At 41.2% G+C, this 27,903-nt stretch overlaps 1 protein-coding gene across 6 annotated transcripts; it reads left to right on the top strand.

The window, feature by feature from the left end:
- The first annotated feature begins 117 nt into the window (after positions 1–117).
- On the top strand, positions 118–27,874 carry AKAP3 (A-kinase anchoring protein 3). 6 transcript variants are annotated; one of them, XM_061204973.1, is made up of 5 exons: positions 118–537; positions 5,875–5,982; positions 8,665–8,760; positions 17,816–20,128; positions 27,678–27,874. In XM_061204973.1, exons 3-5 carry the CDS (start codon positions 8,665–8,667, stop codon positions 27,834–27,836), a joined length of 2,568 nt encoding a protein of 855 aa, XP_061060956.1. In that variant the 5' UTR covers positions 118–537; positions 5,875–5,982; the 3' UTR covers positions 27,837–27,874. The 6 variants fall into 6 exon arrangements, with proteins under 6 accessions (XP_061060956.1, XP_061060958.1, XP_061060954.1 ...); XM_061204975.1 differs by having other exon boundaries at positions 27,706–27,874; XM_061204971.1 differs by lacking the exon at positions 27,678–27,874 and adding an exon at positions 27,013–27,319 and having other exon boundaries at positions 17,789–20,128.
- The last annotated feature ends 29 nt before the right edge of the window (positions 27,875–27,903 follow it).

Consider the following 27,903-nt stretch of genomic DNA (forward strand, 5'->3'; position numbering starts at 1 on the left):
CTGCGCAGGCGCTAAGCGGGAACGGAAGGGGCGGGTCCGAGGCTGGGGTGAAGAGTGGCTCGGAAGAGTGTTGGGGAGAGAGCTGGATGGGCTGGGGGGACGCGAGAGAGACGGGGAGGAGGGGAAATAGAAAGAAAGGAGTCTTAGGGTCGGAATCCCCGGTCAGGAGTGCACCGTAAAGATAACCTCGTGTTGTCGAGGAACCTGAAGTTCACAGTGGACCAGGGACTGACTCAAGGGCAAAATGGCAGCACCGCAGCTCTCCCGACTCTCAGTTCATCGCGCCCTGAAAGTGTCCGATGGGGCGGCCCCGGTGAGGCGGGGAAGGAGGAGGCGTGGCCCCTGCGCTCGGGAAGCTCTTCAAGGAGAAAACTCGGGCCCAGGGGACTGGAGGGGGCGGGGACCAAGAGAGAAAGAGTGAGGACGAGAAATAGAAGTGAGAAAGGATGCTGTCGTGGAACCGGAGCAGGTTCCGTCCGGAGCCTTGGCTCTTGACGTTCCCTTTTCCTGGCGTGTCACCAGCTCAAGTCTTTGTGGGTAGGTGACCTCGGAAACGACTTGTCTGACGTTTTCTGTCATGCCACCTGTCCTTTAATTACTCTGATTTATCAAAGCCTTTATCTCACCACCTGACATGAATCCAGGGATTCTTAACTTGGACTGCCACCCAGAAGTGGGCTTCAGGGGACTTCCCTGGTGGTCCAGTGGTTAAGATTCCGTGCTTCCACTGCAGGGGGTGCCTGTTCGAACACTCTTCTGGGAACTAAGGTCCTGCAGGCCGCACAGAGTGGCCAGAGAAAAAAGAGTGGGCTTCAGGAAGTCTGCGAACTTCCTGAAATGTCATGTAAAAGTTAGTGGGCGTGTATGCCATCTGCACATGTTTCTAGGAAGAAACTCAAGATGGCTCTCTCTAGAGCAACGGCTTGTAATTTTTTTTTTTTAAACTGTGGATCCGTTGGGAGTCTGCATTGTTCCAGAAAGTATAATAGTATCTAGAGCTTATGGAAATTCCAGAAAGATAAAGACTTGCATTTTTGAATACTTTCTTCGGAGCAACCTCTCAAGCTCCCTGAGTAGCAACAGCGATCAGCAACCTGTCGTGAGACATCTGCCTAGGGCTTATCAGAAAACAGACTCGTTTGGGGGAATCTTTGTAGACTCGGTCATTTCTTCAGTGCTTTGTGTTTTCAGGAAGAAAGGAGTGTGCGTTGCTGGGATGGACAAAAGACATGTAGTGAGCACAAGTGGCCTGTTATTAGGCTTGTAAGGTTGGTTGGTCCCACTCTACCCCACCCCCTCCGCTTACTGAAATGTCATCTTCCACAGTGAATTGGAAGAGGAAAGAAACTCTTGAAGAGATTTTATCAGAGGAGTTTACTAATGCTACACTGTCATATTTCTTGGCCTCATCCTATGTTCACTCAGCACTTACATTTTGCTAATATTTGATTCTGGAGTCAATATGAATAAAAACATACCTTCCTGATTCTGATGAATTGATAGATCCCATTATCATTGGCCGCATCCTAACACCTGTGTAATATTGCCAGTTATGTTTCATCTCCAAGTCAAACAGTGCTTCACGTTCTCAAAACTAGTTTCAAGGTGGCATGATATTGTTGAAACAGCATCGACTTAAAACTCAGAATGTTAGAGCCCAGTTCTAGCCTACCAGGTATGTGTTGTGAGCTGGGTAAGCTTCTACATCTGTCTAACAGGGAAGAGAACACTTGTCCTGTTTCCTCAGAGTGCTACCGTAAGGGTCAAATGACATGGACGTGAAGGTGCTTTGTCAGCTGCAAAGTGCTGTTTGAGTGTTCTGTTCACATCGCACTCAAGTATCAAAATCACAGAATGTTAGAGCTGGAGGGGATCTTAAGAGATCAGCAAACTCAATTTCTTTATTTTAAAGATGAAGAAACTGAAACAATATAAAAGATTATCAGTAGATAAATAACCTTGTTGAAGGAAGCTTGTAAACCAGTAAGTCGTTTTTGAATTCATTAACAGTTTTAATCTTTATCCTGTAGCGTTGTTCAGAGAGTCATTAAGAGTACCTAAGGTAACATTCCAAAGAGAGTGTACTGCTAATAAAGTCTCCTCAAGCCTAGAAATGGCCAACCAAATGCTCTTGGTCTGATCAATCTCATATGGTTCCTCAGGTCGAGAATTGCAGAGGATGGATTAGTGCTACTGCATCTCTGACCATCTAAGATTTATTATAACCCAGAGATGGTCAGTTTAGGCAAAATATCTCAGAATTTTTTTTTTTTAATAAAAGTTAAGATGCTTATAATCAAGAAGAGTCCAGGCTGGACCCCACAAAATGAAGTGATTCCATGGGCTTTGCATAAAAAATTTAGTAGACCCTCAATTCTTTAATTTCTTATTCTCTGCACCCGTCTGGATTTGTTAATATGTAATAGTTACTTTGTTCTTTTAAATGGAATCCATTGGCATAAATTACCCCTCCCATATCCCCTACCAAAATTAGACACTTAAATGAGAAAATTAATCTGGAGAAAGCAAGGCCAGTCCTTCCAAACTAAGCATCCGAGCCTTGGAATGCATCTTCACCCCTCCCCTTGGCCTTTAATCACTCAGTTTCTGGTAGCCTCACCACTGTTGCCATGGAGACAGTGATATCACCATTTGTGATTCTGATGTCACTGTCCAGTCCCAACAAGGGGGAGGTACATGGAAGGCTGGGGGAGGAAACAAGATCTTGAGCTGAGCACGGAACATCCCAGCATCTTCACTGACTTTAAAAGTATATTCTGGAGTCTTCTGTGATTCACTATTCCAGTGCTACAGAGGTAGGAAATCCCACTGGACTGAGAAAACAGCCCATTTTCTGATCCTCTGTGGTTAAAAGGGAGAATTCAGTGATAAGTGCTGGGCTAACTTTTAATGTTCAACCTTGCCTCCCTGTTTGCCCGGTCAATTTTAGTTTCACATCAGAATCTTCTGGAAATAAATGAGCCTCTCCTTCAGTACCATGGTAGCTGAACGTACCATCTTTGCTGTTGAAGTTTTAATTTTGTTGCAGATTGATCAGATCTCCTTGGCCGTACTTGTGGGGACATGAGGGGGTCTTACTGTCTGCTTTCCAATTTCATGATGTGACTGGAAGCTCGACTGTGTGCTGACTTTTCCTGTTCATGTGTGGCTGTTCCAAGAGTTGTTGTTTTTGTTGTTTTTTGTTGTTGTTTTTGTTGTTATTGTTGTTCCCAGTGCTCTAATAGCAAAATCAGACTGGTATAGCTCTGAGCCCCGATTCTCATCCACTTCCATCCTCTCACTGTTAGTTCTGACTCCGTGGCTAGACAATAGAGAACTGGGGAAAGGCAGGATATATGTAGCTCTGTGGAGAAAATGTCTGTACTAACAGGGCAATGGAGGAAGAGGTTATTACTAAGGGAAAGTGAAACTGTAGGAGATCCACAGGAAAGCTGAACAGTGAATGGTACCACTGAGAAAAAGACACACACACACACACACACACACACACACACTTTTCTAATCCTTATTTAAACAAAATCGCATGAAACTGATTTCATCAACAACCAAATTTATTGAGTGTCTCCTATACGCCAGGCACTTAGAGAAAGGGAGTGAGAGAGAAAAAGAGAATGGATGTAATAGAATATATTCTTCCTTATTAAAACTAGTAATAAAAACTAGTCGAATAAATTTCAAAACTTGATCAGATATGTATCAACCCTGCAAAAGCTTCATTTATGCTGCCTGTAATTTGAGTTTTTCTGTGAGTTTAGGAACCTTGAGTAAACAAGAGCTCATCCTTATGCTGAATACAGGAAACATGTCTCGAGATGGAGCTGTGGTCTGGGATACAGCACCATAACCAAGCCCCTGTATTGTTGTGCACTCCTGATTCATGATTTGCACTCCTCAGTTATCTCTGAGGTAATAATCACATTGACACTTTTAAGGAACATTTTAGGTCAGTCCTTCTATTGTCCACAGGGTCCCTCTATTGGCCGTAGAAAAAATTCTTAGCTTGTGGAATGTTAACCTGCAGAGCTGTAAATATTTCAATGAATATATCCATTGGGTTTTTTAAAAAATTTATTTATTTTATTTATGTATTTTTGGCTGCGTTGGGTCCTCGTTGCTGCGCACGGGCTTTCTCTAGTTGCGGCGAGCGGGGGCTGCTCTTTGTTGCAGTGCACGGGCTTCTCATTGCGGTGGCTTCTCTTGTTGTGGAGCACGGGCTCTAGGCACATGAGCTTCAGTAGTTGTGGCACGCGGGCTCAGTATTTGTGGCTCGCGGGCTCTAGAGCGCAGGCTCAGTAGTTGTGGCGCACGGGCTTAGTTGCTCTGCGGCATGTGGGATCTTCGCAGACCAGGGATCAAACCTGTGTACCCTGCATTGGCAGGCAGATTCTTAACCACTGTGCCACCAGGGAAACCCTATCCATTGGTTTTAATATTCCCTTTATGGGCCTCAATTTCCTTATCTTTAAAATGAGTATGTTACAATAAATGGTTCCTAAGGTCCATTTATCTTCACATTGTATATAGTTAGCCTTCTTTCCTCGTCAAATTTAATAGATAACACAAAGCATCCTTTGCCTCTTTTATTTTCCACCCTAACTCGAGGATATTATTCACCAACTTTGAGGTTAAGAAATGGATGAATCCACTCATTGGCTCCATTAATCTCTAGATTCTCCTCTCTTTTCCATTTCATTATGAGACATGTATACAGATTTAGGAGTCTGAATATCACTATCATCCAAAGGTATTTAAGTCACTCTTTATATACACTATTATCCAGGACAAGTTAGGGGATTTAAAGTCTAAAACAAACTTCATGGATGCAGACAAACGTACAGAAGATATAGAAAATAGAATAAAAACCTCAGGACATATGTAAGTGGAAGTGTTTGCTGAATCTATATAACTAGTAAGTGTGAAAGAAGTACAAGAGTGCTTTTGAGACATTGATTTATTTGTTTTATTGGGATAGGAGGTCTATTAGTAAATCATTGGATAAATATTTACACCTTTGATAAGTCTCTGGGGTGAACATATCCCCAAAAAGAGTCAAGCTTCATGCAAGTCGTAACCACCCTAGCAAACTTGAACAAGTCATTTCTTTTCTTCTCAGATTCTCCAACTTAAGAAAGAAAGAAAAAAAAAATTGAGCCATCTAGAATTAGAAATAGGCTATATTCATATATTCATTCTTTCAGCAGGCAATTAGAAGGAAAATAATTGATCTGGAAGCTGGTTTTGAAGTTAATTATGAATTCCCTTTGTAACATGAGGATGTATATTTCTCCCAAGTCCTCAAAGGAGTGCCTACAAAGTGTTTTGATTTTTTGTTTTGTCTTTTTGGCCGCTGCCATGCAGCATGCGGGATCCTTAGTTTCCCAACCAGGGCTGTAACCTGCGCCCCCTGCAGTGGAAATGCTGGAAGCGCGGAGTCTTAACCACTGGACTGCCAGGGAAGTCCAAAAGTGTTTTGAGATTCATGAACTCAGGGCACTTATTCTCCATTCTAGCTACTTATCTTCTGACTTCCTATTTAAGCCAGGTTTGAGATTAGTCTAAAAACTTTCAGTGTCCTCGTTGTTAAATAAGTCTGTCTACCAGTGATTTGAAGGTGGAGAATAACAATAACAAATTTCAGAAATCATCGGCCAGATGATGAAACCTTTGTTGTCATGTAGGAACCATCAGACCGCACCAAGAATGAGATCTGGAATTTGAATGTGAATGTCATTTCGTGCTCATCACTTATGTATCCCATGTGAAAAATAATAGGTCAAAATCATTATTTGGTAATAAGAGCAATAAAGTTCACATGTAAAATCAGTCATTTTTATTTGTGTCTTTCCATTGCAGATTCCTTATATTTCATGGCAGGAGGGGTGGATAAACCTAGGCATAGTGAAGACAACAAGAAATTAATCCAGAGCTTTCCTCATAGCTCAGAACCTATCCTCAGTAAGAGTAAGTGATCACACAACTTCCTTCCTTTCTGTACTTCATTTTCATCCTTGCTTTTTAATTGTGCTGTATAACCTAAAGTCAGTAGATCCTATTGATTTTGTCATTTTCTATTAGAAATAACTCATTAAGATGAAATGTAAACTGGAGATTAAAAGACCTGCACTGTCAACAGTCCAGGACAGCCTGTTTCCAAGTCTTCTGATTCTTTGGCCAAAGAACAGTGCCATTCCTTCCTTTATGCATGGTAATGGTTCAGGGGTTTGAATATATACACAAAATAGTGAGCTGCTGAGAAACAATACAGGGTTTAACTTCACTGACATTAAAAGCTTCCTCGGGCTTCCCTGGTGGCGCAGTGGTTGAGAATCTGCCTGCCAATGCAGGGGACACGGGTTCGGTCTGTGGTCTGGGAGGATCCCACATGCCGCGGAGCAACTGGGCCCGTGAGCCACAATTACTGAGCCTGCGCGTCTGGAGCCTGTGCTCCGCAACAAGAGAGGCCGCGATGTGAGAGGCCCGTGCACCGCGACGAAGAGTGGCCCACGCTTGCCACAACTAGAGAAAGCCTTCGCAAAGAAACGAGGACCCAACACAGCCATAAATAAATAAATTAAAAAAAAAAAATATGGGCAGCTTTAGTAGATACATTTAAAAAAAAAAAAAAAAGCTTCCTTGCTAGGGTTTTAAAAAAAAAAATTAAAATAAGGTACCAAGAAGGTTAGGAAATCTCAGAGAAAATTTTTAAAGAAAAGAATAATTATCTTTCTGGAGCTTGCAAGTCTATTGCAGAGAAGATCTCTCCATATAAGCCCAGGCCCAGGGATTATCAATTCTAGATGTACATTCGAATCTCCCAGAGAGCTTTTAAGAAATTCAATGCCTACATTTCCACCCCCTAAAACCACTGAAATAAGATTCTATGGGGATTGGTCTCTCAGATACAGTATTTTTAAACAGTTGATCCTAAGATTCAGTATTTTTAAACAGGGCGATTCTAAGGTCTAATCAGGGTGGAAAACCCGTTGCTTATTCAAGGAATCTATTGTATTACAGTGTTAGGAAGAGAAAAGAAAGCTGTTTCCCCAGCTCAGTAATCTAAGTTAGTGGGGTGTGAAAACAGGAACGCATTCTTTTGGGAGCAAAGAACAGGTAGCTCTTGAAAGATCTTATATTTTCTTTTTAGTAATTACCCATAATGTTACATATAACAGAAATAATAAATCCACTTACAATTAAGTTTAAATCGTGTGTAATCTGTGTTTGAGTTGTGTTGGTTTTATTTGTGGGGGAGATGTATACCCCACCACGACCTAAAGTCCTTTAAAGCAAATATTTCCAATTAACCAGATATTCAACCCCTAATAATGCTCCATTTATTTCAAGCAATTATTTTGACAACACAATTTCATTGTTAAAAAAAAATAGGATAAGCTTTTGGACTTTATTATAACAGAATTTTAAACCAGTATATTTGTTGGAATTAAAATATAAATATATATGCCTGTTTCACAAAGATGTTTGTGGGGCATTGGGGAGGAAAAATTGGCCATCTTATTCCACCTTGCTTATTAAGAAGTATAGATCTAAGCAACATTTATAACAAAAGAAGGGAAACTCCAGTGTGGAAGCCTGGTAATGGCATTCTGTCATGGAAAAAGAGGGCAGAGAGAAGCTTCCCATACTTGTAGATTATCAGTGGGCAAATATGATAATTAGTCATGTTTCCAAGAACTAGCAAAGATGCGGGGCTGCAGGAAGTGGATGAGACTGAGGCCAAAGGCCAAGGAGTATATGGATTAGGGACCATGATGCTCACTTGTGAGATGAGGCAGTGAGAGCAGCAAGTATAAGCAGTTCTTTCAAGAAAAATGACTACAAATGAGAGAAGAGAGAAATAGTAGCTAGAGGAGGCTTGGGAGGGAAGAATACGTGTAAAATAAATTGCAGCTTTCTGGAAGACCAGGTAGATGGTGGTGCCATTACAGAGGTTAGGGAACAGAGCAAAGAGTTGGGAAGGTTATGAAAAAATCAACATCAGCAAGGACATCACTGCCTCCAAGGCCCTTTGGATGGTGCGTATGACATATCCCTTCTCCTGGCATTCAGATATTTGGTGGAACCTTGGAGAATGAGAATTCCTCCAGGACCCCTGGCTAATTGGAAGAGGGATTAAGGAAGCCCTTAATCTTAAGGAAGAGATATTAGACTTACTGCTAATATAAGTAAGTTAGTGCTCTAGGAATTAATTACAATGAAGCCTACGTTACTGTAAAAAGTTGGTGGAGGCAAGAACAGAGAGGGACAAGTAAATTAATTCTATTCTGATCCATTGAGCTTTGAGCATGTACTGAAAATCCAAGATCTGGAAGGTCTGTCAAGCCAGGACACAGAGAGCAGGACGTGTCTGCTTAGGTTCATTCACGAGCAAATCTATATTAAGCACCTCTAGAATACACCAGCCTCTGGCCTCTGCACTAGAGATACATATGCTTAAGAAATCTTCCTGCAGTTGGGAGCTGAGGATGAAGAGGTCCAGAGTTAAGTGGGTGTGGAGCAGCTCTTGGGACAGGTCTCTGTGGAAATCATCTCTCCTATTTTCCACATCTCAGCCTTTTACCTTATTTCTCCTTCCGTATAACTAGCCCTTTTGATGACCCATTCTCATTTTTTTTCTTCTTCCAGATGTCGGATAGGGTTGACTGGTTACAAAGCCAAACTGGAGTTTGCAAAGTTGATGTCTATTCCCCCAGAGATGGCCAACCCCAGGACTGGAAAATGGTAAGTGTCAGCCGCCTTATAAATACTGAGTTAGGAATATGTGCCATTAAGAGTAGCTTTATTCTCTCTGCCACCACCTCTTATTCTTGAAGATGAAGTTATTGGGGGGAAAATGAACTCCTTTAGAGCAAGTGATATTGTCCTTCTGCCTACATCATTCAGCTTAGTATCAGGCACTGTAAGTCAGTCCCGTCAGAAGATGGAAACCGCGCCAGTAACTGCATATCAAAAAACTGTTCAGTAAAAAGTATTTAACTAAGTTAACTGCTAAAAGCCTTGAAAGAAGACTCAAAGAGTTCCAGAAGCAGCAAATGCAGAAAGCAGCTACTACCCCTAGGCTGAAAGAGTGAACAAGGAAGAAACTAAGGCTCACGAGAGCTCCCTCGCCCCCAACCAAGGCTGCTTCAGATCTCCTTGGAGAGAGTGAGCTGCAGCAGGACAGCCACCGGCATCCCAGTGGTGCTGAAGACACTTGCCAGAGGGTACGGGGGGCCAGAAGGGAAACGCCTCCCACCTGTGATGACCACGTAGTGCCCCTCCAGGGCCCTCTGTCAGCAAAGCCAGCTGCCAACGGAGAAGTGTTTAAAGAGTCCAGTTCCAGAGTCACAAAGCAAGACAAAAAAGGGTGGACTTGGAGCTGAGAGACAACAGTGAATAACTGGCACAGACACTGTGCTGCGTCTTAGGGTCAGAGATAGAAAAATAAACTAGAATTCTCTCCCTTTAAGGACCTCACAGTCTAATGGAATCCCCATTGTAATCCTCACCCTCAGTACTAACATTTATCAAACACCTCCTTGCACGTAATGTTACATGATGCATATTCTGTTTGTCCAAAATCTATTTGGTCTGCCTTATATAGCCTAAGAAAGAAAATATTAACAATCTACATTAAGACATTAGGACATACAGATACTAGGTATCCAATTAATGTAGAATAAGTGCTAACCAAAACTGCTTCCACTAGATCTTTTATTTACTTCTGCCCTTTTCTTTAGAAAAACAAAAAAAAAATGAGTTTCAGTATTAAAGTAACAAAAATTTCTCAATTTTTCAATAAGTGAGAAGCACTCTAGCAGATGTAGTAAAGAATGAAACAGTTTCTGTCCTCGTAGACCGTATCATTCATTTGGGAAAATAAAAAATACACGTGCTGTAAATAACTAGTAGACACCAATTTATAAGAAGTTCATGGTAATTTGCCAAATGGATTTTCCGGACAATAGTTGCTCTGGGTGTTTAAAGAACAGATCATTTCGAAGTGGGAGATAGGGAGAATTTTATAAAGTATGTTTAACTGAGTTAGAGGTAAAGAATAGGACGGGAGGTATATGTGTTGACTTAACACTAAGCTACTGAAGCAGAGGATGGATGAGGAGAGAACATTAAACCCCTTAACCCTTTTCATATTCCCCTTCAGGGCCAGGAAAACTTTCCCTGTTCTTAATTAAGAAAAACTCAGAAATAACTGGGCATCCACCTTCCCCAACTGTTCAAGATACTAGTTTATAAGAAAGTTAAAGGATGCAAGAGGGCAAAAGGTTTGGAGGAGATGGGTGTTTGATTGTCAGCTCCATCAATAGAAAAAGAAACAGGGTTAGTATTTCCGCCAGTCACTCTGACTTCATCAGCTACTTCTGCAAAATTCTTCTGGATTGAGTGGAATAATGCACATAGGGTGCACACATTTTAGTTTAAAAAACGTAAATAGACGACTGAAAACCTAAAACACACCAAGCTAACACAACTCTTTAGACTCCATCACGAAGTTCGATGCTGTGCTATAGGGTTGTTTCTCCTTAATGTGCTGTGAAAAGAATTGAAAAGGATAAAAAGTAAAATCTACATCTGCATTATAATAAGACTGTACATGTTACAGCCTAATTTTGGAAACATGCCTATTTGCAAATAGTGTGCCCATCTGTAAAAGTAGGTAACGTTAAGGAATAATTTTCAAAAAAGGGCAAAATCGAGACTCCCAATTAGATACAAAAATGAATGCATGTTAAAGATTTTTTCAACTGATTAATGAGGAAATTGGTGAGAGGTATTACAACCAGTTCAAAGGAGAATTTTTTTAAAAGGTACACTTACAGATCAGGAATGTTGAAATGAATGTGCAAATCAAGGCAAAACTGGCCTCTTCCACAGCTAAACCTCCACTGGACAGAAGTTACATGTTTGTAGACACGTTGAATTATTTTGCATTGCTATCAATTATCTGCAGCTTACGGAGTTGTAAAGTAGCTCACACAGAATCAGAATCAGGTTATGTGGACAGCTATATATGCAATGCTCAGTCTACAGACTATAGACTATAGATAGTGCATAGTTTTCTATTGAAGCACAAATGTTTTTCCTACACTTACCTCCATTTTTATTGAAAAAATCTCAAAATAAGATAAATTTTGATCACAAAATAAGGCTAGTCTCATCAGATTTGGTCTGATTATTTATATACTTGCAGCAACCAGATAAGCCTTAAGTTTGCTTTACTGGAACTTTTTATAAGGAGTCACAGATTGGCCTTTAACAGGATCTTTTATTTTATTTTATTTTTGGCTGCGTCAGGTCTTAGTTGCAGCACGCAGGATCTTCAGTGCGGTGCACAGGCTTCTCTCTAGTTGCAGCATGCGGCTCCAGAGCCATGGGCTCTGTAGTTTACGGCACGTGGGCTCAGTAGTTGTGGTACGAGGGCTTAGTTGCCCCGTGGCATGTGGGATCTTAGTTCCCCGACCAGGGATCGAACCCACATCCCCTGCATTGGAAGGCGGATTCTTAACCACTGGACCACCAGGGAAGTTCCAAATTGGCTTTTAAAGGCCTCCATTATTTGCTGTCCTGAGAGCAGGGAGTCAAAACTAAGAAACTCTCTCCACCAGGTTTCACCTGCAGTCCCTAGAAAAATAGGCATGTATTCTGTTGGATTCCTGTGAAACTGTTGTTCCTAAATATAGTCTCAGCCACTTATATTAATCATAATTTTTAACCTAAGTACTTTCCAATCTATTTCACAAAGAAACCTGGGAGAGAGGAGGTTTACAATGGTGAACTGTCACATAGCAGCTGAAATGCAGACTAACGGAGCTTATGGACCAGACAGGACGACTCTCTACAGACATACACATCCCTTATACAATCGAAGTGGCAAAAACAAACACATTCATTAACAGACCCAAAGATTTAACCTCTCTATAGTAATAAAAATAGAAAGCAAAAGCATATAAATTATGCTTAGCTATTAGTGTTCCACTATTCTATCTTACTTAGAAATGATCTAAGTATCCAGTGAATATCCATTAATTAGCTCAATTTAATACCAGTCCAGTGTTTTAAGTTACATAAAGATGTTGGAAATTTATCATCAAGCTGACATACTATAAAACATAATAACTGTTGAAACAAAGTTTGTCAGGATAAATATTCAATTTGATTAAACACATTTATACTTTTCACGATCTTAAACATTAAGTACAAGTAATACTAGCTGATTAGATCTGCATAACCTGTATAAGTTTATGAAGAGCACATCAACATAAAATAAAAAGGCACACTTAATGTTATACCTAACACTGGTAAATCAGAAAAGACGTAGCTGTTTTTATTAAACCAAAATTATTAAACTAATCTTATTTACCAAAAATTTACCCAACTATGTGAACTTAGATTCCTAAAATATTTCTGAGTTAGGCTCTATAAGAATACTTTTTCCAGTCAGAATAAGAGATTCTTTTGCTCAAGAAACTTTATAATATTAACTTGTTAATACCATGTGGAGGTAGGAAGACATTATTACTTACACTTAATGCTTTTCTGAATGGCAGACACATAATGATTCAAACACTGATAAACAGCTTAGAGCCTCAATTCTAAACTTTCATCCAGTAGATTCAAATGTCCAGTTTTCAGCCAAAAACATTCACAAGGCATACAGAGAAACAGGAAAGTATGGCCCATTCAAAGGAAAAAAATAAATCAACAGAAACTGTCTCTGAAAAAGACCCAATGGCAGATCTACTAGACAAAGACTTTAAAACGACTGTCTTAAAGATGCTCAAAGAACCAAGGGAAGGATGTGGAGAAAATCAAGAAAATGATGTATGAACAAAGTGGAAATATCGATAAAGAGATAGAAAACCTAAAGATAAACTAAAAGAAATTCTGGAGCTGAAAAGTACAATAACTGAAATGAAAAAATCGCTAGAGGGATTCAAAGGCAGATTTGAGCAGGCAGAAGAAAGAATTAGCAGAATTGAAGATAGGACAATGGAAATTATCAAGTCTAAGGAACAGAAAGAAAAAAAGGATTGAAGAAAAGAAACAGAGCCAAAGGGCTCTGTGGGACACCATCAAGAGAACAAACATGCAGCATGGGAGTCCCAGTAGGAGAAGACAGAAAAAAAGGGACAGAGAGAATATTTGGAGAAATAATGGCTGGAAACTTCCCAAATCTAATGAAAGATGTGAATATAAACATCCAGAAGTTCAGTGAACTCCAAATAGGATGAAATCAAAAGACCCACACTGGGATACATCATAATCACACTTTCAAAAGGCAAAGACAAATGGAATATGGGTAGAAGTGATGTTTGTCACTTCCAGGCCTGGACAACAAAAGTTTCTCATTCAATCCTCCACAGTCTCTGGTGTTTCCCATACACTGGCTCAAAGGAAAGATTCTGAGTCCCTAAGGGAGGGTGAAACCATGCAAAAGCAGAGCCTGGGTCCCTGAGTCACTGCAAAGAAGGCTGCTCATCAAATGCCCTCTCTAAATGATGCTATACACAGACACTGCAATATATAATATACAGACACTGCAATATATAATATATATATTATACAGACACTGCAATATATAATATATAATGTGCAATATATAATATATATAATAAAACAGACACTGTTTTATTATAGTTTATGATACACATCATTCATCTCCCCTAAATCACCTCTGCAAAGTGGGCTATCAGGTTGGTCCCCCTGGTGAATAGTTTGTACACTAGAACCAACTGAATTTTCCATTTCTTGGAAGTCTTTGCTCTGACTCCACCACCTTTTCTCTGTCCCTTTCTCAGACATGCATACAGGCAGCTCTCTTTCCTACAGCTTCTTCTTAAAACTAAATTTTGTCCTTTTAGAAGTTCACCCTTGTTACTGACCTTTGGTTCAGAAAAATAATTTTTTAAAAGATTCATACAGAAACTCAGTAGTCTCTTCACACCTCCCACCCAGGCTGATGGGAATGAATTGCAGGGCACACCCCTAGCCATGCTCTCTTCCAGCACTTCTGTTTTCACCCAGAGCACTACTTCCCATACATGTAGGAAGTCAAGTTTTATTCCCTAGTACTCCCACAGCTGGTTAACCACGTTTCACCACATTACGCTAACGATCAAGCTTCTTGACTTCTCTTCCTCTTCTCTTACCTCTTCTGAAGTCTAATCTTCATTTGACGTGTTTAAGGAGTACTACCTGTCTGATACATTCCATTTCAAGTGTACAGATTATTTTGTGCATATTATCTCATTTAATCTTAATCACAATCATATGAGGAAATTATTTAAAAATAATAATAACTACCATATGATCCAGCAATTCCACTTCCTGGTATATATCTAAAGGAAACAAAATGACTATCTCGAAGAGATATCTGCACCTCTGTGTTCATTGCAGCATTATTAACAACAGCCAAGACATGGAAAACAACCCAAGTGTCCATTGATGGACAATGAATGAAGAAAATGTGGTTCATATATACAGTGGAATATTATGAGAAGAAGGAAATCTTGCCATTTGTGACAATAGCTGCTAAGTGAAATAAGTAAGACAGAGAAAGACAAATACCATATGATCTCACTTATATGTGGGCTCTAAAAAAAAAAGAACACATAAACTCATAGGTGCAGAGAACAGATTGGTGATTGCCAGAGGGGGGTGGGCAAAATGGGTGAAGGAGGTCAAAAGGTACAGACTTCCAGTTATAAAATAAATAAATCCTGGGGATATAATGTACAGCATGGTGACTATAGTTAATAATACTGTAGTGTATATTTTGTATATTTGAAAGTTGAAAGAGTAGATCTTAAAAAAGCTCAGCACAAGAAAAAAATTTTTGAACTATGTGTGGTGATGGTGGACGTTTGACTTATTGTGATGATCATCTCACAGTACGTATACAGATATCAAATAATTACAGGTGTTGTACACCTGAAACTAATATAATGTTATATGTCAACTATATTTCAATGGAAAAAAAAAACTTTTAGTCATGTGTCAAAGGTTAACACAGAAACCCAAAACTCACCTGTCCAGAGGTTAAAGAACCCTTCTCCTTCCAACTAAGCACAAAATTCCAAATTGATTTGAGCTTAAGATAGGCAAAAAATACTAGCAAAATAGATTTTCTGTTGTCTGTCACCAACAGAGAATAGATCTCTATAAACCATTAATCCATTAAAGAAATCACCAAATGGTGATACAGTAAAACCACATTCTCAAGCATTGCTGCCACCGGTGATTATTGGCCATGGAAAAACCAAAATGAAAACCAAAACCAAAATTCATAGAGAGGAAAATTAAAACTAGAAAAACAGAACCCTTTGGATTCACCTTTGGGGGCCTAAGAAAAGACGCACCTGGTACACTATCCTCATGATGACATTTACCTCTGTTAGGCAAATCTGTTGGACGTCTTGGCGAAGACTTCCAAAACTGTCAAAAGGTCATTTTCAGAGAAAGGTGAAATAATGACTCTCATATGAATATAAAAATAAATCATGTGAAAGGTTTTATTTAACTCATTCATGAGGAGCTGGTGCAGTTCAAAGGAGAATCAAAGGAAAAAGACATACATAGATCAGGAATATTGAAGGGAGTGTGCAAATGGAAGCAAAACTGACCTTTTCCACAGTGGGGAGAGGCAGTAGGTAACTCTTCCCTGGTCACAATTAATATGTGTGTAGACAAGAATTATATTGCATTGCTATCAGTTATCTACAGTTTACAGAGTTACCAAATAGCTCTGAGGGAATCAGAATCAGAAAATGTGGAAAGGTATGCTATAGATTATGCACAGTTTTCTACTAGAGCACAAATTTCCTTATAGTAGCTATTATTCAAATTAGCAGAACCATTTAGGAGGACTTTGAACCAAGCTCTATAGCCCACAAGCAACTTAAACCAGCCTGTAGAGGTCCAGCTGCTTTTCTCTTCTTCCCAAGTCATCCAAACATAACAGAGTACTGTAGGGGTGGAGAGTGCCAATTTTAGAGTCCAAACTAGATTTGAATACTAGCCCCCATCGTGTAGTAGCTGTGAGATGTTAGTCAGTATTTAACTTCTCTAGGCCTCAGTTTTCCACCTGTGAAACTGGAAGAGGGATACCCACCTTACAGGGTATGTATGAGAATTAAATAAAATAACATGCAGAGAGCACTAAGCACAGTGCCTGGTAGACCTAAGTATTTAACAAATAGTAGCCAGCAATTCTATGATACTTGGTAGTTAAAATACCAAATTATTCTTTAAAGATGGGCAGTACTTGTGGTCATCCCCAGATAGATATAACTCCAGTCATTGCAACGATCCCTTACATTTGATGGTGAATAGGATACTTTTACATACATTCTTATTTTAGCCTATGTTCAAGTGAAGATTATAGATCACAGTAGGTGAATATATAAATATGTCCATGTGCTTATCACAGCTAATGTCTACCAAAGGATCTGCATTCACGCACAACTAGTAAATTGTCCACAGATACTAACTCCTCAATTACAAGTCAGATTTTCAACTTAAGTCATGTCAGAGAGTCCACTGGAAGCCATTGAACGTATCAGATTGTGCTTGTGTAGCCCAGTAAAGTGATGAATTAGGCACAACTGTCCTTGAATTTTCTAATTTTTTGAAAACTCTGCTGGAATAAGAGACCTAAATAAAACAGATCAACCATAAAAAAATAGCAATTAATAGCAATACATGAAAACTCTGATTCAGCTCAAGTGCTACCTCTGTAGCTGCTGACGGTCAGATCTTTTTTTTTTTAATAAATTTATTTATTTAATTTATTTTTTTGGCTGCATTGGGTCTTCGTTGCTGCGCACGGGCTTTCTCTAGTTGCAGCAAGTGGGGCCACTCTTCGTTGCAGTGCACGGGCTTCTCATTGCGGTGGCTTCTCTTGTTGCGGAGCACGGGCTCTAGGCGCACGGGCTTCAGTAGTTGTGGCACGTGGGCTCAGTAGTTGTGGCTCGCGGGCTCTAGAGCGCAGGCTCAGCAGTTGTGGCGCACGGGCTTAGTTGCTCCACGGCGTGTGGAATCTTCCCAGACCAGGGCTCGAACCCGTGTCCCCTGCATTGGAAGGCGGATTCTTGACCACTGTACCACCAGGGAAGCCTGCAGTGGCTTATCTTGTTGCGGAGCATGGGCTCTAGGTGCGCGGGCCTCAGTAGTTGTGGCACACGGGCTCAGTCATTGTGGCTCATGGGCTCGAGAGTGCAGGCTTAGTAGTTGTGGCGCACGGGCTTAGTTGCTCCACGGCATGTGGGATCTTCCTGGACCAGGGATCAAACCCATGTCCCCTGAGTTGGCAGGCGATCCTTAACCACTGAGCCACTGGGGAAGCCCTGACAGTCAGATCTTAAGGACAGATGTTGTTGGAGTCAGTATAGCGCAGTGGCCAAGAGCATGGGCCCTGGAGTCACTGCCTGGGTTGGAATTCCTCCTCCGTCAATGATTATAGCTGTATAACCTCAGGTTAAGAAACTAACTTAAATCTCTCAGTTCTTCAATTTCCTCTTCTGTAAAATGTGGGTAATAAGAGAGCTAGCATTTAAGTTTACTGCCAGAATAATATTAAATGAGATAACAGGCCTAAAATATTTGCAGCAGTGCCTGATACATAGTAAGCACTCAATAAATGTCAGTTACATCTATGGGGCTGATGGAACAGTTAAGACTTGAGAGAGGCGACCATTTTTATAACTGATCTTTGAGGTTGTCCTGAATATCCCATATCTTTGCTTTGTTATAGTTAGATGAATCTTTCTCCATTTTTAAGGAAGCCTCACATGATCCCATCAGAGTGCTCAGCTGGCTCCGCAGAGACCTGGAAAAAAGCACAGCAGGGTTCCAAGATGTTAGATTCAAGCCTGGAGAAGCATCATTTGGTCGGGAAATGGTCAACTCAGGAGACCCACGCAAACGTTTCTGTGTGGACTATTATAACACCACCACCAAGGGCAGTCCAGGGAGATTGCATTTTGAGATGAGTCACAGAGAGAACCCTTATCAGGGCCCCAGTGCCCACGTTGGTAACAGGAGCTCAGTAGACGAAGTTTCCTTCTACGCCAATCGCCTCACAAATCTCGTCATAGCCATGGCCCGCAAGGAGATCAACGAGAGGATTGACGGCTCTGAGAACAAATGCATCCATCAGTCAGTGTACATGGGGGATAAGCCCGCACCCAACAAAAGCCTGAGCAAGGTGGCATCAGAGCTGGTGAACGAGACTGTCTCTGCCTGTTCCAAAAACTCCACCTCGGATAAGGCTCCTGGCTCCTGTGACGGAGCCTCAGGAACATTACAGAGTCCCCTGAATTTAAAATACAAAAGTGCTTTGAAGATCAAGGACAGCACCAAGGAAAGCAGGAGTCCAGATGACAAGCCTCCTTCTAAGAAGTCTTTCTTCTATAAGGAAGTGTTTGAATCTTGTAACGCAAGCAATGCCACAGAGGGCGGAAGGTCCCTACCTGCAGAGGGGGAGATGTTCAGAGAGCAGGAAAGGCCCGATGACTTCACAGCTTCTGTCAGTCAAGGGATCATCACCTACGCTAACAGTGTGGTGTCTGATATGATGGTCTCCATCATGAAGACACTGAGGATCCAAGTGAAGGACACGACCGTTGCCACCGTCCTGCTAAAGAAGGTCCTGATGAGGCACGCGAAAGAGGTGGTCTCAGATCTCATCGACTCCTTCATGAAGAACCTCCACGACGTCACAGGGGCCCTCATGACTGATACGGACTTTGTCTCGGCCGTGAAAAGAAGTCTCTTCTCTCATGGAAGCCAGAAGGCCGCAGATATCATGGATGCCATGCTGGGTAAACTCTACTCAGTGATATTTGCCAAGAAACCTCCTGAGACTGTCGGGAAAACGAAGGACAAGTCTGAGAGTTATTCCCTCATGTCCATGAAAGGAATCAGTGACCCTAAAAACCGAAACATCAACTTTGCATCCATGAAATCTGAAGGTAAATTGAGGGAAAAAATATGCCCTCCTGCACCCAAACCCGAGAAGGAGAAGACTTGTGTTGAAACTCTGGGTGAGCACATCATCAAAGAGGGACTGTCCCTGTGGCATAAAAATCAGCAGATTGAAGGAAAATCTCCAGGTTTCCAGTGTGCACCGTTTGTAGCTTCCAACAAACAGTATAAACCTGCGCCAGACTTTCCCTTGGGAGTTCCTTTCGAGCCTTGCAACCTCAGTCCCTCTGTGCATCACCCAGAGAAACCGGAGAATGTTATGTATGATTCAGACTCCTGGGCCAAGGACCTAATCGTATCTGCCTTACTTCTGATTCAGTACCACCTGGCCCAGGGGGGAAGCATGGATGCACAGAGCTTCCTTAAAGCTGCTGGCAGCACCAACTTGCAGGCCAACAAGCCCCCTGCAGTTTCTGATGAGTCCGGCCTTAGGTCTCCTCATATGGGGGTTGACCAAGAAGAAGCAGAAAAGAAGGGTCTGATGAGCGCTTTCTTCAACTTCATCCGGAACTTACTCGGTGAGACCATTTTCAAGAGCGACCGTAGCTCTGAACTCAAGCCAACTAAGGAAGAAGACAGTCCCCAGTGTGAAAGACCTGTAACTCCTTCTCCCATCAAATTAAATGAAGGCGATGAGGCTGGAGGTACTTTTGCTGGGCTGACCAAGAAGGTTGCTAACCAGCTAGATGACCACATGAACGGGCAAATGGTAGAACATCTGATGGACTCAGTGATGAAGTTGTGTCTCATTATTGCCAAGTCCTGTGACTCTCCGTTGGCAGAACTAGGAGATGATAAGTCTGGGGATACCAACTGGCCAACTTCAGCCTCCCCAGATAGTTTCCATGAGTGTTTGCCAACCAAGGGCACAGGGACAGCAGAGGTCCTCCTGAAGAATGCTTATGAAGCTATCTATAACGAACTGAGAGGTATATCAGGACAGCTCCCCGAAGGGTGTGCAGCACCCAAAGTGATTGTCAGCAGTCGCAACCTAACCGATACGGTTCAGAACAAGCAGCTCCAAGCCGTTCTTCAATGGGTGGCCGCCTCTGAGCTCAATGTCCCCGTTGTGTACATTGCTGGTGACGATGACGGAATCCAGGAGAAGGTAAGGAAGTAGAATCGGGAATTTGGGAAGATTTATTAGGGGTTAATTAGGGTAAGTTCTTTTTTTCTTTCTGAATGGAAAGAGAGCCACGAGAAGGGTAGAATGGGGACAGTAAAAATTTGAAGCTCATGCCCATGGTAGAGATAATGGGTAAATTAAAATTCAATTTTGCCCAATAGGAGGCGTATCAAAGGGTAAAAGAGAGATAAATCTTTTTTTTTTTCTCTTTTTTTTCTGCGTATATTGATGGAAATGCACAAATAAGGAACCTTCAAGAGACTTGGTGAAAGAATCAGATTAAGGTCTGGGCTCAGGCTGAATTCTGCATGACAGCTTTGCCCAAAGAATGAGAAGGAGCTGCTGGGAAGCATCCCATCCTGGGGATGTGTTGCCGGGCCGGGGAGGCGGGGGTGGGGGTGAAGGGCTAGACTGATGGCCTTTTCAAGCCTGTCATTCCTCTCTTAGCTGGTGGTCTAGGAAGTGTTGGGGATTTGAAGGGATTCAATAAATAACATCCCTCTTCCCCTCACCCTAAGTTCTGAATCAGTTGAGAAGTAAGACCAAAGAATAAGGCAGATGGAAAATCAGCTTATTACTGTTATTACTGATAAAGGTAAGTGTGCCTCCTAACTCCTTTCTTCTCCCAGTTTAGGCCTTGGAACTGCTCACTGAAGGGAAATTTGGGGTCCAGAAAACTTTTATTTATGTAGTTGCTGTTTCATGCTAGTGTGGGAGAATTAAGAGAGACCATCTCCACAACACACACACACACACACACACACACACACACACACACACACAGGATTTTTTATTATTTTCCCTCAATTGAGAAAAGTAGAACAAGGGCATTTTAAGTAGTAGGAGGTGGCACAAAAGGCTGGGATTATTTATAAAAAGCATTCATCTTCTTAGAAACCAGAGGACGTGGAGGAAGAGGCTTTCTCTGTTTAATATGTGGTATTAGTAACCCTTGTAACTGGGTTACTTGGTTTATCTGATGACCGGGAAGACACAGTGTAGCATACAGAATAGGCCACACTCAGCCTAAACGAGAAACTGTGTCATCTGTAGACTTGCTACTCGTGTGGTCTGTGGACCAACAGCATTGGCATCGCCTGGGAGCTCAGTACAAGTGCAGAATCTGAGGCTCCACTCCTGACCTAGTGAATCAGAATCTTCGCTTTAGCAAAATCCCCAGGTGATTTGTGTGCACGTTCCATTTGGGCTAAAGGACGGAACGCGGAGATCCAATCTTAGATTTATCCCGAAGAGTCCTCGGCAAGTTCTGTCTCTTTACAGTTTTTCCAGTCTGTACAACAGACAACTGTTTTGGCACATAGCAATTAGCGGATGGGCCTGTATTCACAAAAGCTTTAGACTGATGAAAAAAGTCTAAAGAGCCTAGCTTTCATGTGTACAATGTGTGAAACAGGCTTTGTTCTGACACCATCTTTTAAGTCAACCTCATCATACGTAACACATTCTGATTTTAGATTATTTTGAATTAGAATGTCTATGATATAATTCTCTAAAATGAGCACAGTAGACTTGCAGGCCTCCTTGTTCTACACACACGCACGTCTTTGCCCAAAGTAAAGACTATCATCTATTTTCTTAAAGGAGAAGAGTGGAAAGGATGAGCAGCAGCCCATCCAAACTTCAGCTCATGAGTGGATTTGCACTGAGCATCAGTGTATTTTTAAGAACAGTTGGATGAGGTACACATCAAAGAAACTACCTAAAAATGAGTCGCAATTTTTTTTTGGAAAGAGATTTAATTAACATATGCAAATATTTTCATGCTGATGTAGGTGATTGAACCTGGTAACACTGGGATGCCCATGAGCCCAATTCCTTTAAACAAATTTGCATCCATTTTTGAATAGGTAATGTGTGCATAGTTCAAAATCCAAAGGCCCCAAAAAAGATGCATGCTTAAAATTAAGGGCTTTTTCTCATCTTTATCTCCCATCCCATTGCCCTCCCTGGAGAAAACCATTCTGATCAATTTCTTGTTTATCCTTCCAGAAATGCTTATGCATGTACAAGTTAATACTTATATATACTTATCTTTTTTTAAGTCACAAATGGTAGTCTTTTATCTATGTGTATATATTCTCTTCTGCAACATATAGAGTTGCCACATTCTTTTCTAATGGCTGCATATTTACTGTATGCAGGTGCTGTATGTAACCACTCTTCTATGGATGGACATTTCAGTTACCAATATTTTGCTGCTATAAGCAATGCTGTATGCACAGATTCAAATGTATCTGAACGTGTGCTTGTAGATTTGATATGTATTCCCCAATGCCTTTTATAGAGCTTGCACCAACAATATGACAGTGCCTATTTCCCACAGTTTAACCAACAGTCCATTCCAGACTTTTGACCTTTGCCAAGTGTCGCCTTACTTTTCACATGTCTTATTAGGAACGAGGGTGAATACCTTTTCATGTGTTTAAGAGCCATTTTTGAATTTCCTTTTTCATGGATGAATTACTTGTTTGTGCCCTCTGCCCATTTTTCTCTTGGGTTGTTGGTCTTTTTTTCTTTATCTCTGAGAGTTTTTTTATATGCAAGGAAATTAGCCTTTGTGATAGTAAATGTGATATTTTTATCATTTGACTTTTGATTGGTGTTTTTTTGTGCCATACAGAATTTTTTAAATGTTTATGTAGTCAAATATGACAGTTTATCTTTTATTTTTCCTAGATTTTGTGTCGTATTTTGGAAAACATTCTCTACCACAAAATATTAACAGAACTTCCCCATGTTTTTCTTCTAGTACTTTTATGATTTTTTAAAAAAATGTTTAAGACTTTGATCCATGTTGAATTTGTTTTCATATAAGGTGTGATGTAGGGATGCAATCTCTTATTTTTTTCCAGATAGCTGTCTTTTTTTTTTTTAACATCTTTATTGGAGTATAATTGCTTTACAATGTTGTGTTAGTTTCTGCTGTATAACAAAGTAAATCAGCTATACATATGTGTATATCCCCATATCCCCTCCCTCTTGCGTCTCCCTCCCACCCTCCCTATCCCACCCCTCTAGGTGGTCACAAAGCACCGAACTGATCTCCCCGTGCGATGCAGCTGCTTCCCACTAGCTCAGATAGCTATCTGTCTTTGTTTTTTTTCCTAAGCTTTCTATTCTATTCCATTGAATCATTTGTCTATTCTTACTAGTTTAATACTATTTTCATAGCATATTGATTTAATTACTGTAATTCTGTAATGTGTTTTAATATCTGATAAGGACTAGAGACTCCATATTTCTCTGTCTCAGAAATTTTCTAGGCTATATTTCTCAGTTTCACCACCAGCCATAGGCAACCATCAACCTGCTTTCTTGCATTACAGATTTGCCTTTCCGACATTTTATATAATGGAGTCATAAACTATGTAGCCTTTTACATCTGGCTCTGTACACCTAGCATAACGTTTTTGAGGTTTATCCATACTGCAGTATATGTCAGTAGTTCATTTCTTTTATTGGTGAATATTTCATTTTATATGTTTTCTCTATCCACTCACCAGTTAATGGACATTTGAGTTGTTCCCACTAGTTGGCTGTTATGAATAACGCTTCTGTGAACATTCACACACACATCTTTGTGTGAACATAACGTTTTCATTTCTCTTGGGTGACAAGGGGTGTACTTGCTGCATCTTATGGTAAGTATACTTTCTTAAGAAACTGTCAAACTGTTTTCCAAAGCGGCTGTACCATTTTACGTTCCTACCAGCAATTTTTGTTGATTTCAGTTTCTCACTATTCTTTTTTTTAAAATGATAGCTGTTATAGTGGTTTCTGACTGTGGATTTAATTTGACATACATACATTAAAATGACTAAAGATGTTGAGCATCTTTTTTATGTGTTCATTAGCCATTCATATATATTCTTTGGTGAGTTGTCTATGTAAATCTTTTGCCCATATTTTGACTGGGTTACAAGAATATAAAGTTATAAGAATTCTTTATGTATTCTGGATACAAGTCCTTTATCAGATACATATGATTTGCAAATATTTTCTCTCAGTCTGTATCTTGTCTTTTTACTTAATGGAGTGCTTCAAAAAGCAAAAGGTGTTAATGATGACATCTAATTTATCACTTTTTGCTTTCATTGCTTGTGCTTTTGATGTCATATCTGATAAATCTTTGCTTAACTCAGTGGTTCTCAACTGGAGGCAGTTTTGCCCCCAAGGGACATTTGGCAATGCCTGGAGATGTATTTTTTTGTCACAACTGGGAAGGGGGAGTCTAGTGGGGAGAGGCCAGGGATGCTATAAACATCCTACAGTGCACAGGACAGCCCCTCAGCAAAGAATCACCTGGCCATAAGGTCAGTAGAGCCAGATTGCGAAACCCTGACCTAATACCCAGGGTCATGAAGATTCTCTTGTTTGTTTTCTTCTAAATGATAATTTCAGCTCTAATATTTAGGTCTGTGACCCATTTTGAGCTCATTTTCATGTATAATATGAGGTAGGTGTCTAGAGTCTAGATTCATACTTCTGCGTGTGGGTATGCAGTTGTCTTCAGCACCTTTGTCGAAAAGACAAATGGACATCTGGCCCTTTTGAATTCTTCCCCCTTTATACCAACAGAATCACCATAAATGTTGAGGTTCAAGCTCTCTTTTGATTGGTGTTTTCATGGTACGTCTTCTTCCATAATTTTACTTTTAACTTACCTGTATCATTTGAAGTGAGTTTTTCCATAGGCAACGTTAAGTAGGGTCATGTTTCTTTAATCTATTCTGACAGCAGTTGGTGTGTTTAGACCATTTACATTTAGCCTAATTATTGATATGCTTGGATTTAGGCCTATTATTTTAATGTTAGTTATGTTTATTCTCTCTGCTTTTCCTGTTTTTCCTTTTGTTGCCTTCTTTTGGATTATTTAAACATTTTTTAGTTGCCCATTTTAATCTATCATGTTTTTGTCTATATCTCTTTGTGTAGTTTTTTAGTGGTTTCTCTGGGGATCACAATAACATAGCTAACTTTTCAGAGTCTAACTAGAGTCAATCGTTACCACTTAAATTGGAATGTAGAAATCTCCCTACCGTATAGGTCCCTTTACCCTTCTGCCTTAGGTTGCAGTTATTTTATGTATTTAGTTGCAAAAATCCTTAGGCAATGTTATTTTTGCTTTCAACCATAAATCACATTTTAAAGATTGGAGGCAAATCGTTTATTGTTTATCCTGAGATTTTTACTGTCTCTTTTGTTCTTTGTTCACTCCTTATGTTCCCAGTTTCCTTCTGATACCATTTTCCTTTTGCCTGAAGAACAAGAGTGCATTTTCTGGCAATGAATTCTCTTAATTTAATCCGAATTTTTCTTTATTTGACCTTCATTCCTGAAGTATATGTTTGCTGGACATAGAATTCTGGTTTGATAGTTCTTTTCTTTTAGTGCTTAAAAAATGCTGTTTCACCTCCTCTGTCCTCTATGTTTTCTGACGAGAAAGTTGCTGTCATTCGAATTGTTGTTCCCTCATACAAAATGTGCCATTTTTCTCTGACTGCTTTTAGATTTTTTTTTTCGTTTTCTTTAGTTTTCAGCAATTTGATTACAACAGGTCTTGAAGTGAATTTCTTTGGGTTCATGTTATTTCAGCTTCACTATGCTTCTTGAATTTGTCAGTTATGTCTGTTGGCAAATAGGGGAAGCTTTCATTAAGTGTGTTTTCTGTACTCCCCTTTTTCTCCTCTCCTTCTGGGATTCTGATGACATAAATGTAAAACCTTTTGGAATTGTTTATTTTCTCAATCTTTTTGAGAGAGTTTTAATCAATCTCTTACCCTGTTCAGTGCGACGCATTTCTATTGCTCTTTCTTCAAGTTTACTGGGTTTCCTCTCACATCTCCGTCCATTTACTTTTCATTTTGGATTTTGTATTACTGTTTAGTTCCAAAATTTCCATTTGGGTCTTCTTTATAGCTCCTCTTTGTGGAGACTTTGTCTTTCCATTTGTTTCAGGAACATCCTTATGTATTGGGTTGGCCAAAAAGTTCATTTGGGTTTTTCCTAAGATGGTATGGAAAAACCCGAACGAACTTTTGGGCCAACCCAGTATTTCAGTCTTTGCATGGAATTTCCCCTGAGAAAGCTCCTGATATTTGGCCTGTTAATTTGCCCTTTGACTTTCTCATAGAGTCAGGTACAGAATGCACAAAATATAAAATTTGATTAGTTTGTGGCTGCGAGAATTCCAGGTGGAACAGCAATGTACTGGGCTCATATTAGAATACTTGCTTTGGCTCATTTTTTCTCATTTTAAGCTTGGGAAGAGAATTAAACATAGGGTTCAGAGACCTGGGTATGAGTATTACCTCCGCTAATTTCTAGCATTGTATTACTGACAATCTTCACCTCTCCGGGCAGCATTTTCATGGGGGTTGAATGGATCTTTGAGTCACCTTCCTGCTCTAACATCCCAGTGTTGTCTGGTCTATGGGGCAGGGAAAGCAGCACCCACATTTGTCCTTTGTCTCTTTCTCTCCTGCGTTTGTCAGTCTTGGGACAGTGCTGGAGCCCGTTTTCTGATGTTACAGTGAACTTGAGAACTTTAGAATCCTTAGAAGGCAAGAACACCATTGACCAAACACCCACCGGAAGCAGGAGGTTTTCAGTCTTAGTGGGAAATCACATTTTCCGTATCACGGGCAGGGGGATGTTACTTAAATTAATGTAACCACCTTTCTTCTGCCAGACGGGCCAGCGGGCGTCCCGGTTATGGACATCTCCTCAGTGTCTCCCTCGAGGCCCTCCCGCCGCAGGGGCTCGCTTGCCCTCGCCTTGGCAGCGCTTGCCCGCCCTCGGTGGGATGCTCTGCCCCCCACCACTGCTCTCCTTCCCTCCCCCAGCTCCTGCAGCTCTCGGCAGCCGCCGTGGAGAAAGGGCGCAGCGTGGGCGAGGTGCTGCAGTCGGTGCTGCGCTTCGAGAAGGAGCGCCAGCTGGACGAGGCGGTGGGCAACGTCGTGCGGCTGCAGCTGCTGGACTGGCTGCTGGCGAACCTGTGACGGGGGCCGCCGCTGCTCTCCCGCTTCCCGCGCCGGGCCCGGCCCTCGCCCCCCGCCTGCCCCCTCGCCTGCGCAGCCCCCGCCTCTGCATCCTCTCAGAGCCCCGGCGTCACCTCCGTGCCACTCGCATCCGAGACGTGTCACCTGGTGCTAGTCCCTTTCCTGCCCATGTGAGCAAGGACATAAAATAAAAAAAAAAAATTGCAAATAAATGGCTTCAGGTATTTTGTTTCCTTGGCATCCAGTGGGACAGTAAGGTGAAGCGATCTCAGCCGTGAAAAAAGAATCCGATGGCTAGCAGAAGGAAAACACTGCCGGCCTGAGAGACCGCCCCCCCCAGGCGCCATTTGGTCTGTCGTCTTTGGATCCCCCCGCCTGTGCCTTGCGGCTCCCCTGCTTTCAAGTGGTCCCTAAAAATAAGCCACAATTTATCAAGCGTCATTTCAGCCCTTTATAACCATGTAAATATTTGTCAATATCCAATCTAAATCCTCTTAATTCGGCTACAGGACTTGGCTTCTCGTCCTGTCTCCGCAGAACAGCTGTCCACCTCAGCTTTCTCCGTGGCTGCAGACAGTCGGTGTCAACAACGGACCAGCATACCTGAGTTCTGTTGCCAGTTGTGTGCCTTTCTGGCTGGAGGACCTGGGACAAGCCACCGCTTCTGACACTGCTCTGACTTGATGTCCACGTCACCCCACTTGAGAAGCATTTTCTGAATTTTACATTCTCCAG

The sequence above is a fragment of the Eubalaena glacialis genome, chromosome 11 (assembly GCF_028564815.1).
Source record: "Eubalaena glacialis isolate mEubGla1 chromosome 11, mEubGla1.1.hap2.+ XY, whole genome shotgun sequence".
Taxonomy (NCBI): Eukaryota; Metazoa; Chordata; class Mammalia; order Artiodactyla; family Balaenidae; genus Eubalaena; species Eubalaena glacialis.

Bases quoted from the DNA above. Each gene is read 5' to 3' on its own strand.
- AKAP3 (XM_061204971.1), top strand. From the start codon at position 8,665: ATGTCGGATAGGGTTGACTGGTTACAAAGCCAAACTGGAGTTTGCAAA. The intron at 8,761-17,788 runs GTAAGTGTCAGC...GCTTTGTTATAG, and splicing joins AACCCCAGGACTGGAAAATG to TTAGATGAATCTTTCTCCAT. The intron at 20,129-27,012 runs GTAAGGAAGTAG...TCCCTCCCCCAG, and splicing joins ATGACGGAATCCAGGAGAAG to CTCCTGCAGCTCTCGGCAGC.